Source organism: Panthera uncia, chromosome B1, assembly GCF_023721935.1.
Source record: "Panthera uncia isolate 11264 chromosome B1, Puncia_PCG_1.0, whole genome shotgun sequence".
Lineage (NCBI taxonomy): Eukaryota > Metazoa > Chordata > Mammalia > Carnivora > Felidae > Panthera > Panthera uncia.
In genome coordinates, this window is record NC_064811.1 from 128,228,672 (window position 1) to 128,243,587 (window position 14,916).

At 41.3% G+C, this 14,916-nt stretch overlaps 1 protein-coding gene across 3 annotated transcripts in view; it reads left to right on the forward strand.

Annotated features, from left to right (window-relative positions):
* Nucleotides 1-14,916, forward strand: part of TMEM131L (transmembrane 131 like) — a 169,779-nt gene that overhangs the window by 134,729 nt on the left and 20,134 nt on the right. For all 3 annotated transcript variants that reach the window (XM_049632312.1, XM_049632310.1, XM_049632311.1), the window contains exons 26-27: nt 3,547-3,695; nt 12,099-12,223. In XM_049632312.1, the coding sequence (XP_049488269.1) occupies nt 3,547-3,695; nt 12,099-12,223 (274 nt within the window). The remainder of the gene's footprint in view (nt 1-3,546; nt 3,696-12,098; nt 12,224-14,916) is intronic.

The window sequence follows — 14,916 nt, forward strand, 5'->3', positions numbered from 1 at the left end:
GACATATTGTGTGAGAAAAAAAATATTCCAAGGTGAATATTAATGGCTCTGGCACTACATGCTCAGTTTTGTTGTTGAAAAACACAGAATTTATTTTCTGAATAAAAGAAATGTGTCTCATCCCCTTCCTGTTCTTTCTGCGGCCTTCTTCTGAGAGGCCTTGTAGCAAGTCATAAATTAAAATTCCCCATAGAAAGGAAGTCTGTTGACAGATGCTTCAGAGCTCTGTTTTCACACACAGTTTTCTTGGCATCCACCTGTCAAACCACAGCTCAATTTTTCAAATATTTGTTATGTATTCCAGAGTCTTTTGAGCTTCTGACAAGAGTAGAGCTCTGTGTGTAACGTAAATGATCTTTTAAATATGTCTCTTTTCAAATGTGTATTATTTTTAAATTGTGTGATCACAATTCTAGATCTGTATTTGACCGTACAATTAAAAAATAATGATCTCTGGAATTAAGGCTAAAGACACACAGCTGGCCTCAGCACTATGAAAGAGGAATAGTCAGCCAATTATTTTATTGCTTTCTTTCTTTTAATTTTTATTTCTGAGAGAAAGTGCACGCGCGTGCACGAGAGAGAGAGAGAGAGAGAGAGAGAGAGAGAGAGAGAAAGCAAGCAAGCAGGGGAGGGGCAGAGAGAGGGGGAGACACAGAATCTGAAGCAGGGCTCCAGACTCTGAGCTGTCAGCACAGAGCCCGATGCGGGGCTTGAACCCACAGGCTATGAGATCATGACCTGAGCTGAAGTTGGAGGCTTAACCAAGTGAGCCACCCAGGCGCCCTTTTATTGCTTTCTGCTTATAACAATGTAAAGGATAATAAACTTTTAAATTGAATAATACCCTAAGCCTTGGAATTAACAATACATGGAAGATGTCACTGAATAGACACTCCAAATTTCTGAAATACGAATATTTGAAAAATTCAAATAGTCTCATTTTACTTATAGATACTAATACCTTGAAGATTAGCTTTTACTCAAAATATAACACTTGATTAGATTTGATACCATAAAAGTTTAAGCAGGATTCTAGTTGTGTTCACTTGTTCCCTGTTTTATTTGTTTTTTATCTTTGTGGCTCAAACACTGACTCTCTGAGATGGGTATAAGAAAGTTGTATAACACTGTAAGTAAGTAATCGTGCCTAGTAAGATGACTTGGATGGCTCCATTTAGTAAATGAATTTCTAAATTCTTAGATATTGTCATGTTAGAGTTTCTCAAAGACTCAATGAAGAACTTGTTATTAGAATTGCTTTTACTAAAAAAAAATTTAAAAAAAAAGTGGAGGGGCGCCTGGGTGGCTCTGTTGGTTAAGTGTCTGACTTCGGCTCAGGTCGTGATCTCGCGGTCCGTGAGTTCGAGCCCCGCATGAGGCTCTGTGCTTGACAGCTCAGAGCCTGGAGCCTGTTTCAGATTCTGTGTGTCCCTCTCTCTGACCCTCCCCCGTTCATGCTCTGTCTCTCTCTGTCTCAAAAATAAATAAAACGTTAAAAAAAAAAATTAAAAAAAAAAAGTATTGCTTTTACTGTTGGTCCTGATTCCCAGCCCCACAGAAGGTGTTACTAAGTGCTTTAGCACTTTTGGGGAGAGTTCAGTGTTGGATATTAACTTTGGATCCTTCCTGAGAAAGTTTGACGACTAATACTTTTAGTGCTGTTCTTGGCCGGAAGAACACGTAAGGAAATCCATTTTCTCACGAATTAAGACTCTAGGAAAGTTAGCGGCACATTTTTGGGGAGAATGTATGTGTTCTCTTTTATATGTATGGTTTCCAGAATCCGAAGGGATGTCCTTATTTATGATTTCTTTTTCTGTTTTGGATCCTGCCTCCTTTGTTCTTGGCTCTTTCCTTTACCACTTCATCATGGTGGATATTTTCCTCTGTAGTTGTCTGAACACCCAACTTGTGTCTTAGGGCAATTAATGCTTCCCAGCGTTTTTATAGTTCTGTGATACTTACACCATTTTCCATTAACAAAATAAAAGCATGCTTCCCTTGTAAGTGTTATTTGTAAGATGTATATATCTTGCTTTGAGTGAGTTCAGCTTCAGAATTTCAGAATCAGAGGGGATTGAACTGCTCATTTCATTTTGCGGGCACAGACTTTCCCTGCACCAGGTCCCAAAGCAGGGCCAGACTGGAGCCCCTGCAGAAGTGAGGTCAGGCTTGCATCACCAAACTGCAGCCTGCTTCCTTGTGAAATAGCTGCCGGGCCATCTAAACTTTCTCAGATTGCAAAGGTATGGTAAGGGAAGTCTCAGTTCAAGAAAAAAAGAGAAGGTATTGAAATGCTTTGTTTCATATCAGAACACTGAGGCCAGTTTTTGTGGGGTTGACGTTGCTTTGACTTTATTTTGAAGTAAGGGATGGAAGAAGAAATACACTTAGGCATGAAATCACTTGAAAGAAAAGTAGGAAAATCATGTTTTCACATGAGGTTTCTACCAGCACCAGCTTTTTTGCCCTGTGATTCATCTGCTCATTTACAGGGTACAGGCCCTGGTTGCTGGGCACAGGTGCGCCCCGACTGGGAGGAGAACCTGCCCTGAAACGGGTCATGCAGTTTTGGTGGGGGATCCTTTCCATTTATGGGTCTTCTGATTTCATCTTTGTAGCAGTCGGGGCAGGCGGAGAAAGTGGTATTTTCATTTTATAACTAAGGAAACTGAAGAAACTCAGGCAACTTAAGAGATTTGCTTTGAAAACTAATTAGGGACTGGGTCATGACTGGAAGCCAAGGCCTTTACCCCTCTCTCCCCTCACCAACTTCAAAAAAATTGGGGTAAAATAGGCATAACATAAGATTTACCATTTTAATTATAAAGCTCCGTGGCATTAAGTACCTTCACATTGTTGTGCAACCATCACCACCATCCGTTTCCAGAACCTTTTCACTGTCATGAAAAGAAACTCTATACCCATTAAGCAGTGAGTACCTCTGCCCTCTCCCGCCAGCCCATCTCTATGAATTTGATGACTCCAGGTCCCTCAGACAAGAAGAATCATACAGTATTTCTCTGTGGGGGACTGGCTTATTTCTTTTAGCCTCAGGTCTTCAGAGTTCATCCACGTTGTGGCATGTGTCAGAATTTCCTTCCTTTGCTTTTCCCTCTCCATCATTTTTGAGTATACACCTCAATAGTGTTAAGTATAATATTGCCCACGGTGTTGGGCAATGATTCATTCCTCTTAAGGCTGAATGCTATTCCACTGTAGGTATACCACATTTTGTTTGTCTGTCCATCTGTCTAGGGACACTTGGGTTGTTTCTGCCTATTGGCTGTTAGGTATAATGCTGCTGTAAATAATGGTGTACCGCCTCAGGCTTTTCCCTCAATCTCTTTTAAAGACTTTTTGTAGACCTCGTAACGTAAGCACGGTTTTAGTGGTCAACACATTTCTAGAGCATCGTGAATGTCGGGAACAATCTTTAAGTCTAAATCTCATTAAATTAGATTGGTGTGGGAAAGAGATTTAACTATGGGAATGTGAATGGAAATAATTAGCTAGAGATTAAATCATTTTTATGTATTCAAGGGAATAACCAGCAAGTGCCTGTCAAGAATGAAGTAGACAGCTGTGAAACTTTGAAAAAGGTTGACACAAAGTCTTCCTCAGAAAAGAAGATCCACAAAGCATCTAAAGAAGGCATATGTTTTGAGAAACAGGACATACCTTCAGTCGAGGTCTGTATTCCTTTTTCTCTTGCCTATTAGGACAAAACCCATTTTTAGGGCTTAGAGAGCAAATATCTGTCTAGTGACTGTCCACGTATATTTCATACTTTTCAGTGAGGTGGCTAGTTATGCATTTGAATCTGTACTTGTAAGTGGTGAGTTTGAGGTGTTTGGAAAGTTTTATTTATCTTCTAATTCCATAGGAGACGCTAAGATAATTTCTAGTAACATCAGATAGCTTTTATCTTTTATTCTCTGGGGAAGCTGTTCTTAAGCAGATGGGTTAACTCCTGGTAAAGACGGTGGAGTAGAACCAGTCCCTTTTCTCCAGTTGTTACCCAACATCCATTTTAGGGTCTGCTCTTGCTGAGTTGGAAGCATAGGCCAAAATCCACAGGAAAGGGATGCCTGTCTAGCTCAAGCAAGTGGGCACTTGTGCAACAGATTCCCAGAAAAGAGAACATAGTTGCACACTGTCCTGGCAAACCCTCTCCCTTCTCTCTAGTGTAGCCTACCAAAGAGCATCTAGAGAGCAGAACCCAGCCCCATATCTCATAGGCAAAAGCAAACAGGTGAAGGAGAAAGGTAGAAAAGGTATTTAGGAGAATTTACCTACTTTATTTCAGAACAGAGCTATCTGTGTATTAGTAAAAGCCCAGTGGGAAAAACATAGCATTCTAACTATGCAGATATACACTGTATACCACCCCCCCCCCAACACACACAGTAAAAGCGAATGAAAGGAGTAGAACACAGAAGACAGGTAAAGATCCTAATGTAGAAGAAAACATATCCAGAGACCTGAAGAAAGCTCTTCATACTTCTCACTATAGAAAATGAACTCCATAAAATGAGAGCTTTTATAAAGGCAAATCAATACACCAGGATGAGGTTAAAAGAGACATTATACAGCTAAGAAATGAAGACCCAAATGACGTTACACAACAGTAGCCAAAACTTGAATTATTTGACCCCGAGAAAGGCTTTAAGATAATCAGAGCGACTGTGAGGGAAAAAATTGAAGAGCTGGAAGCAGTTAGAGAAAAGATGATGATAGATATGGGGCAAAGAAAGACAAAACCAGTCCAACAGAAGAATAATGAGTGTTTAAGTAAATGACCCAGGAAATAGATCTGAAACATATTTATTCAGAGATGAAATCGAAGAAAATTTTCCTGATACAAGGGAAGAATGGAATTTGTAGAATAAAAGGGCACACTGGGTGCACCAGGAAAAACTGACACATAGCAATGGACACAGGCACAGCCTGGCTATAGTTATTGAACTTAAAGCCTAAAGAACAGTGCAAGGAGGTGAGGAAGATGGAGAAACACCAGCTCAGGCTTGCCTCACTTGGTAGAAAAGTCTCATGCCAGGGCACAGGGAGCCATATCTTGGAGAGAATGAGAATGTGAGCAAGAACACTCTAGCCAAGTTGACACTTAAGTGCGAAGACAGCAGCATCCTTAAACACAGGTGAGTTCATCATGAGTCTTTCTTAAAAAATGAAGTTAATGAAATTTAACTAAGCTAGAAGTGAAAATAAGGACCCAGGACTACTGAAGCTGTGTTAAAGGTCTGTTGTTGGGATTTCTGTCCATTTTCCACCCGCAATTAAAACTAAACAGTTAGCAATTATAATTGCAGAACAGATTGCATATTTTAAAACGAAAAGGTAACAATCTGCAAAAATGAGAGATGGTATTGAATGGTAGGTGATGGTGAGTTTTAATGTTATTTTTCTTGGTGGAGAGTCCATACTGTATAAAACTGAACATAGCACTTAATAGGGTGAAAACTTAATGAAAATGTCCTTCACTATCTTTCTTAACGTTAAACAATTAATAAAGAAGAAATGATTATTTGAACATTGGCAGTTCCCTGGGTTCTACTTCAGTTACTTTTGTTAAATTCAAATAAAACTGAGCTTTAAATTTTTATTTAAAAATAATACATCGTTCCAATATTATGAATCATTCCTGTCACTTGTCTTGCCATCCTAATGTGTATGTAGGTTCATAAAGAGATAGTAAAAAATAAGGTTTGCCAAATAATCAGTGGCAGAGTCTGGTTATTTCTGGGTGGTGGGATTTGGGGTGATTCTTTTTTCCTTCTCTATATTCTTCTATTTTTGCTTAAACTTCATAACCAACATGGGTTTTTCATTTAAATAACATGAAAATGATACAAAATAAAGATATCCTAGACATTCCAAACTGGGAGTTTGCAGCATTTAAAGAAGGACAAGATATTTCTAAGTAGTCAAGTGGTGGAAGGGATTTCAGATAGAAACGTGGACAGGCAAAGAAGGGAAGGTGGGCAGCGGCACCCCTGAACCCCACAGCATAACTGGGAGCTGTAGGAGATCATCTTTGAGAAGAAGCTCAATCAGGAGTGGGAAGTAATGGGAGAGAAGAGTGGGAGACCTTCCAGATGGGAAAGGACTTTGCACACCAATTGAAAATTTAGACATTATCTCCTAGACCTCAGCCAGAAGCACAAATAGTGAACTGGGTGAGCACAGCAATCAAAGTGATGATGCCTATAGAAAATTGGACAGTAGTGGGTTGCTTGCTAATAAATTTCAGAGTCAGATTTTTAAAAGCACATCTGTCGAAACAAAGTTCTTTTGGCTGAAGGGTTTGGCCAGAAGATTTGGCTGAAGGGTGGCCAGTTTGGGGGGGACCCTGCTGCAAATGATGGAGTGCTATGGAAGGTTTCTGAACTGGCATGTGGATGGGTGGTGGAAAACAGCCTATAGGCTGTGAGTTTCTTGAAGGTCATAATTGGGTATTTTTCAGTTCAGTTTCACAAAGACGGGCAGAATGGCTGTTACAAAGATTATAAAGTGTAGTTGTTTAGTAAATGCTTGAATGAATGTGTGGATAATGCATTTTTGGAGGGTCAGTCTGAACGTTTTGGAGGCTGGGTTATAGAGAGCAGAGTTGGGCACCAGCTGTCTTCTCATAAGGAGGCTGTTACTCTGCTGGGAGGTGTGATATAAGGCTGTGTTTGGGCAGGAGCAAGGGTCAAGGGTAGGAAGAGTAGGTAAGAATTTAGAAGAAAAACTAATAGGACTTCCCTGCACCTAATTGCACAAAGGAGAGGAGCTGTCTTCTCTTATACAATCACTTGCAAAAGTAACTCCAGGGTTTTAAGTCTGGCTAACTAGAAGATGGGGAATTCTGACTTATGAGTTCATTTTTATGTTTATCAAAGCAATGTTGCAAATTAAGAGCATGGACTTTGCAGCCAGACTTGTTGGGTTTGAATCCAGGTGGTCACTTACTTGCTCTATAACATTGGACAAGTTACTTAACATCGCAGTTTCCATATCTGACAAATGAAGATGAGAGTAGCCTGCCTACCTCCTAGCATTGTGAGGCATAGATGAGTTCATGTGGTAAGTGCTTAGAGTAGCGCACTTACTAAGCACTGACAAGGGGTAAGTAGAAAGGAAATGACCGTGTTCGTTAGTGACAGCCAGAGATACGGATCCAGGGTTTGAATGGGAGCTGTGCCTGTGGAGGTTAGAACTGAAAGAGGACACTGAGTTCTCCGAGGTGTGTATGTACAGAGGGAAGGGCAGGGGCCTGAGTGTGAACCTCGGGTGGTGGTGTAGCTGTGGACGGCTTGAGGGTGCAGGTATAGCAGATGTACTGGAAGCGAGGCCGGAAGACTAAGACGGGCTGTGCTTTCAGGAGCAGAAATAAAGTCATTGAATTTGAGGTAGGAGGGAATGGGTGAGGGTAAGGGTTGAACCTTAACATCCTCCTGATAAGGGCTTTGGAGACTTCCATGTTGCCCTGTAGTGAGATCGAAACCAACACTGAGATATGATCACTCAGTGGCTGCACAGCCTGCGAGCTGGGACTCACGCCAGGTCCCTCCATCTGAGGGCCACAAGGAGGAGGTGGCCCCAAGGAACTGTTCTTCAGTGGTGGTGCTGCTGGCATCCATCTGTCACGGGTGGGTGCCATTCCCCCCACTTCAGACTAAGCCTCTGGCCCCCATCACAGACCCAGGCCTCTGTGCTTGGGCCTCTTCTTTTTTCTCGTTATCCCTGGAGCTCAGACTTCGCTCGTGCACAGTCCCAGGGGTCATGTAAGCTCCTCCTTCCTTTTCTGGCCTGGGAGCCTGTGTAAGACAGACATCTGCACCTAAAGATGATGGCAATCCCCTCAAAAGGAAGGATGCCACCAGCTAGAGGATCTGAGGGACCATAGTCCCTCATTTGTTTTGCTGTCTCCAAGACTCACTCCCTGTTTTGCAGAGCATCTCTTTAAAACCTTGCAAGTGTGTGCTTTCCATTTCATTGTTCGTTTGGAGAAGTCGTTCTCAATAAACACATTCCCAAGGGCAGCACTCAATGTTTGTTTTTCTTATACATTCTTAGGGCCTAACTTTGCAGCTTAGAAAATTGTATAAATCTGTCTATAGTACATGGGGAACATTCCTGTAGATTTATTGGCAAAGAAGGTTGAAGCCCAGATTTAAGAGCTACAAACTAAATTTTAACCGTAGCCCTGCTGTTTATTTTTTCAAGCAGATTTTTTTCCCCTTAGAAAAGGAATTTATGATTGTTACAAAAGCATAAGGAAGGGGCAGCGGGGAGAAAAGTCTATCCAAAATGAACCACTTTGTACATTTTTATATATTCTATTTCTTTTTTATACAACTTTTTAAAAACCTCAGCATCATCATTATGTAGATGTAGGTTTGCTAATCATGCTAATAATTCTGAATTTTCTCACGTTCAAAACAAAGGGAACTTTCAGTGGTTACATAACATTCTGTCATTTAACTATGCCCCTAATCCTAAACCATTCCCCTGTGACTGGACATTAATTTACAGCTTGTTATTTTCGTAAATAGCGCTATGATGAGCTACGTTGTTCTTAAGTCTTCCCTGTATACCTGCTGTGTCCTTGTTAGAGATTTCTAGAAGTAGGATTAGAGAGTATCCTCATGTGTGCCCCAGATTGCGTTCCAGAAAGGTGGATTCATGTTCACATGGATGGTGTAGGAAACACTGGCTTCCTCTGCCCCCAGCAGCCCCATGTGTCATGCAAAATCTTGATCAGCGAGGTAGGGAAACGACTGTGTTTTCTTTCACTTTGCATCTCTCACCAGGGAAAAAGCAGCACTTTCCTATTCCGAAAAACAAGTAAAAACTCATCCATCCAAAATCCTACCGCTGAAATCTTTTTCATTTTTTAAAATAAGTTAGAAGTGAATGTCTCGCCCAGTTCCACTTGTGCTGCTCAGAGGCAGACTATGTTAACGGCACTCTGCCTCCCCAGCCCTCTCCTGGTGTTTGCAAGCAGAAACATGCAGTGTAAATACACTCGTGGTTTTTAAAACCAAAATGGAAAGATGAGATCCAAGCTGGTCTATAATTTGGCTTTCCTAAAAACATACTTCATTATTAAGTATTTTGGGTGAAGTCTTCATGGTTTTTAGCCTTTTATATTTCTTTTGCAAATTTCTATTTCATGTCCTTTGCCTGTTTTTCTGTCGCGTGTGTTTTTCTTATTTTCTTTAAGAACATACAGCACGGTATTGACTCTGCCTATCAAATAGTGTATCCGATTTTTTTCTTAATCGGCCCTTTCCCTCTTTTATTTGCTTTTACTTATATACAGCAGCTTGAAGAATGTATTGTGAAATCTGTGGTTTTTCTTTGATTTTTTTCATTTGCTTTTACTAAATGTTTTTGCTTTTAGGAAATCTTTTTATTTCATTGTAATCAATGAAATTGTCCCTTCTACCAGGGCTATCAGAGAACTTCACTAGTTCAAATAATTCAATAATGTGATAATAGCCAGGTCTTCTATAGAATTCTTACTATGTATCAGGTAATGTAACACTCACAACAGCCTTTTGAGGAAGATTCAGGAAACTGAGGCAGAGAGAAGCTAAGTAACTTGCTCAAGATCACAGTTGCAGGCATGGAGTGAGATTCAAATTGGGCTGTTTGGCCTCACAGTTGTGGTCTTACTTGCAACTCTGCACGGACTCGTTCCCTGGTTGGTCCTGCCTCCCTCTATGTGTGACACCCTCTACCAGAAAGCAAAGAGCCAGATTGTGCCTTTAGTCTGCCTCTCATTTCTCCACAAGTCTGTTGCTCTGGGTCTCTGGTTTTCTCTCCCGGCCCCCTCCCCCCACCATCTGCTACTGCCAGTGCTGGCCTGTTCTCCAAGCCTGACTGGAGCCCTTCCTCTTCACTTCCCATTGTTCCTCACTCCCTCTCCCCCGCCCCCCAGCCCCCGCCACACACACACACACACACACACACACACACACACACACACAGCAAGTCCATTCATTAGTTTTTCATTCCTCAGTATGTCCTCAGTCTTTTCCCTCTCTTGTCCACACCCTGTTTCTGTTCCTGTCTGTGTTTGCTCATGCACTCTGCTTCTCTGTCATTCCACTCACCGGAGTCCAGCGTGCCCCGCACTCTCGTTAATCACTCTTGCCTATATTCAGAGACAGTAACGATGCCTCTGACCACCCAGTCTCATGTCTCTGTAGTCCTTCTTGTTTGCACAGGATGACAAATCTAACCAGATTGAGTGCAGAAAGGCAGCCAAGTGTCAGAGTGACTACTGACCAGCTCACTCTTTCTCTGACCCCACTTAGAGACAGATCCTTTCTTTGTATGTGACTCTGGAGGGACAGAAAGGCTCAAGTACTTGCTGTGTTGAAAAGTCTTTCTTGGCCCTTAAGTGGAGAGGGGAGGGGAGAGGAAAACTTTCCTCCCCAAAGTTAGAAATATACAGGGAATAGTACGTGAATAAATATGGCATGTATTTACTGTTTAACTTTGGATAATGTCTGATCATATGTTATTAATGTGTTTAGCGTCTAACTTAAGCAGTTAGCATAAAATCCTATAAGATAGGGCTATGTGTGTTTAACGTGTCATGTTTTTCAGATTCCTTCAGAATCAGAAAAAAGTTAATACATACTTATTGGGAGAGAAACTAAAGGAGTATTAAGAAGAACCCCCAAATCCCATAATCCTACCACATGTACAGTTGCAGTTTCATTTTATTTCTAGTATTTATTGTAGTAAGCCTCTTGCCATAATATGTACATGAGGCTTTTGATACCCCAGATATGTAACATGTAGGCATTTGAAACCTTCTGCTTTTCCTCTTCCAAGTCATGTGTATTAGTCAGGTGTATGCTAGAATGCCATGGATTCCTACTCTGATTTCTGGACCAAACTTCTCAAAAAAGAAGGTAAAATGAGGCAGTCTTTATTCTGTATGAAAGGTGAATCCTAAGGGTCAGTAGGAAGAGGACTCTCTGAGCTGGGGGATTTGCCTCTGTGATGTCCAGGAACAATGCATTTTTCAAGCCCTAGTGAGCTCTGTACCTTCTCCCACCTGCTGACAGTGCCTCTGCTGTAAAGAGGCAGAGTTTGGGGCACATGGGTGGCACAGTCAGTTGAGCATCCGACTTCGGCTCAGGTCATGATCTCATGGTTCGTGAGTTCAAGCCCTGCTTTGGGCTCTGTGCCGACAACTGGGAGTCTGGAGCCTGCTTTGGATTCTGTGTCTCCCTCTCTCTCTCTGCCCCTCCTCTGCTTGTGCGCTCTCTCTCTCTCTCTCTCAAATAAATAAACATTAAAAAAAAAAACCTTTAAAGAGGCAGAGTGGTAGAAGGAAGAGAAATAGAGTTATTAGAGGACTTCTAAGGCAGGAGCTACTTCAAAATGTTAAGGGGCAGGGGAATCCCCCTTCTCTTGGCTTAACAGACTATGCCTAACATTTAAAAGAGGAAAAGGCCCAAATTAAAAAAAATATATATATATGTATACACACACACACACACGTATGTGTATATGTGTATATACACATACGTACATAATGTATAGATATATAAAAATACGAATTTCATGCTAAATTAAGTTTTTCAGAACCACATTTAAAACATCAAGCATATTCTTGCCTTATTTACAAAAGCTTAAACTAGTTTGGCACACTCAGTGGAGATTTGGCTGTCCTCCTAAAGTTTTTCTGTAAACAAATAAAAACAGAAATACACAAATTACTCCTAAGTTGAGTTTTTACGTGACTTTTCTTCAGTAGTAATTCATGCGAATTGCACATACCAAATTAACAGGTGAATGCTGGAGAATTTATTGCTGCCGATTAACAGCAAGCTGACCCTAAATTGCTAACAGATGTTTTTCCTTTTTAGCCTGTTTGGAATTTTATAGGCAATGATTGTTTTTTCTTTTTTCAGAGATTGAGGAAGGTAGAGAAGGAAGGGAAATGAAAACAAACTAGAGATTGAGAAATGTATGTCTCTGTTTTCACCCATGTTGGAACATTCTGAATTCATATGAAGTTGGTCTTCAGTTTAAACCTTTACTTAAGGTTTCTTTTTTCTCTTTAGCAAGAAGATCCTTATAGGAGGAAGAAGCTTCAGGAGAAGAAAGAAGGCAATTTACAAAACTTGAGTTGGAATAAAAATCGAACATGTAGAAAAAACAAGAAAAGAGGTACTGCTCAGGTCTTGAGGTGTGTAATTTTTACGATCGCTTTAAAATTTTCATCTGTTTTTTAATCTATAATTTTATTCTTAGCTATTATCTTTTAATCTTATTTTTGTTGTATTGGATACAGAGAATAGATATCAATGTTTGTATTTTGAGATAAATGTTATTAAAATTAATACATATCCTGGTTATGTTTTCATTTCTTTTCCTAAAATAATACCTAAAAGTGAACATAGTTTTCATGTTTTTACTTTATAAAATGCTCAAAGCTCTGGGAGGTTTTAAAGAAAAAGTGTGGCATCGTCTGTGCCCAGCCCTTCATTCTGCCTGTGCAATGCGGTTGCAGGAGTGTTTGTGGGCCAGGTGACAAGAGAAGACAGCTGGGAGCTCTCAGGCCTCCTACCCCCGCATTGCTCTCGCCTGCGAGGGGTCCTGCATTCCCCTGCCCCTTAACAAGAGAACAGTCATGACTCAGGGAACCTGAGGCTCAGTCCTGCAGAAGCTGGGTTCTCTTACAGCGTCAGTAAGTGAGGTGCCCAGACATTTTGTGTTTTGCCTACAGCCCCAGAATTGGTAAGGGGCAGGGTCTGAATTGGAACCCAAGCAGTGTGATATTCTTCTTTGGAAACCTTGCTTCTGTAGCTCACCTAATATCCCTGAGCTTTCATTTTCTTACCAGTAAAATGAAGGCGCTGGATAGTGTTTGTGGGAATCCCACATTCTGGCTTTTCAGAAATATCTTTCTAAATCTGATATTATGTGAATTTCTCAGCTTGAGGTTGGTTGGTTTGTTTTTTCAAGGGGTCACTAGTATGTATGTACATTCTGACTTCAAATCTACCTGGTGGTATAGTTTCTGAATTTTGATTTCTTGGTTTAGACATCTAAACACCCAACATATGCACAAGCCCAGAGCCTCTAGTAGAGACGCTTTCTCCTGCCTTTTCCTCCCTAAGTCCATGGATGGAGCCTTTCAGGTGTCCCTTGCACTGACAATACCCCCTTCTCAGGACCCCAGTTTTATTTAGGAATAGTTCCAGCTCCCTGACTCTTGTATATAACTGTCTTTGAGAGGAATTGAAACCTACCCCCTGGGCTTTAAAACCTTTTTCCTCCTGAGTACATCCTCACCACTCTGGCTTTTTCTTCTTCTGAGTTCAGGCATCTGGGAATTTCTTTCTTATGAGCTCAGCTAGGTATTTAAATGTGTTTCTGCCAGATTGTTCTCTAGTGGCTCCAAATCTTCCTGGGGAAGGGGCTCCACCATGCTGCAGTTCTGCTTGTTGTTGGAAGGGGACTCTGGCAACACAGCCCACACTGAGGCAAGGACCCTGGCATGGGAGGGTGGGGGGCACATATGGTGCTGCTTGCAGTGTCTGTCGCTGGGTCGCTTAGGTGGTTGCTGTCCGGAGCCTGTGATTCAGCATTGCAGCACCCCCCCCCCCCCCCAGCCTTCTCGTTTACACTCTGCTGGGGAAAGGTCAGGCAGCTCCAACGTCCCTGGCTCACTCAGAGCAAACAGCAAAGTGCAAATAGGAAAAAAGCATAGACTCACTGCTAGTTTGTTGTTAATACTAAATACTAATTGTTGATTAACAATTACCATTTTATTTAGGCTAAATTATTTAAAAGCTGCAGCATGGTATCTTGTGGAAAGGAAAGTTATATATATATATTTTTAATGTTTTATTTACTTATCTTGAGGCGGGGTAGGGGCAGGGAGAGAGAGAGAGAAAATGAATCCCAAGCAAGCTCTGTGCTGTCAGCTCAGAGCCCGACAAGGGGCTCCATCTTATGCACCATGAGATCATGACCTGAGCCAAATCAAAAGTTGGATGATTAACCAACTGAGCCACCCTGTCGCCCCCCACCTTTTATTCTTTTTACGTGTATTTTCGTAAAAAGTTGATTGACTTAGGTCACTCTAAAGTATTATATTTTCCTGATGTGAAAATACAGGAAGATACAAAATTCGAGTGGAATTTCACCAATTAAGCATTATGATATATTTCTACAAGGATATTTCTGACATGCTAAAGAAACAAAATTAAAAAATTTTTTTTAACGTTTATTTATTTTTGAGACAGAGAGAGAGCATGAACAGGGGAGGGACAGAGAGAGAGGGAGACACAGAATCTGAAACGGGCTCCAAGCTCTGAGCTGTCAGCACAGAGCCCGATGCGGGGCTCGACCTCACGGACCATGAGCTCATGACCTGAGCCGAAGTCGGACACTTAACCCGACTGAGCCACCCAGGCGCCCCAAGAAACAAAATTTTAAAATAGAACTTTCCAGTAGCTTGTAACTAATCAGAATGTTTTGAGAACATGATGCTTAAGAAGTAGCCAGGGGGCCCTCACGCATTTTGATTACTCTCAAAATAAATGGGTAAACTTACAAAAAGAGAAGTGGGTACTTGTTGGATTGTCTGTTTCCTTGGCTCTTGCTTCTTCTGTTATAGTCTTTACTTTGAGCGGTCAGAAACCAATGAAATCATGTGCTGTAGCTCACATATTTTGTCTTCTTAACTGCCATCCTACAAACCTGAAGTGAGGTACTGCAGTTAGGTGATGTGAATAGCCATCTGTGGACTCCTGTGGCGTCCTCTACCCATTTCTATTTTGCCATTTACAAAACCATTACAGTTCTTTCCCCAGTTCACGGTCTAGTAGAGAGATGTTATCATTGGACTGTGAGCTCCCTGGGGAAAGAACT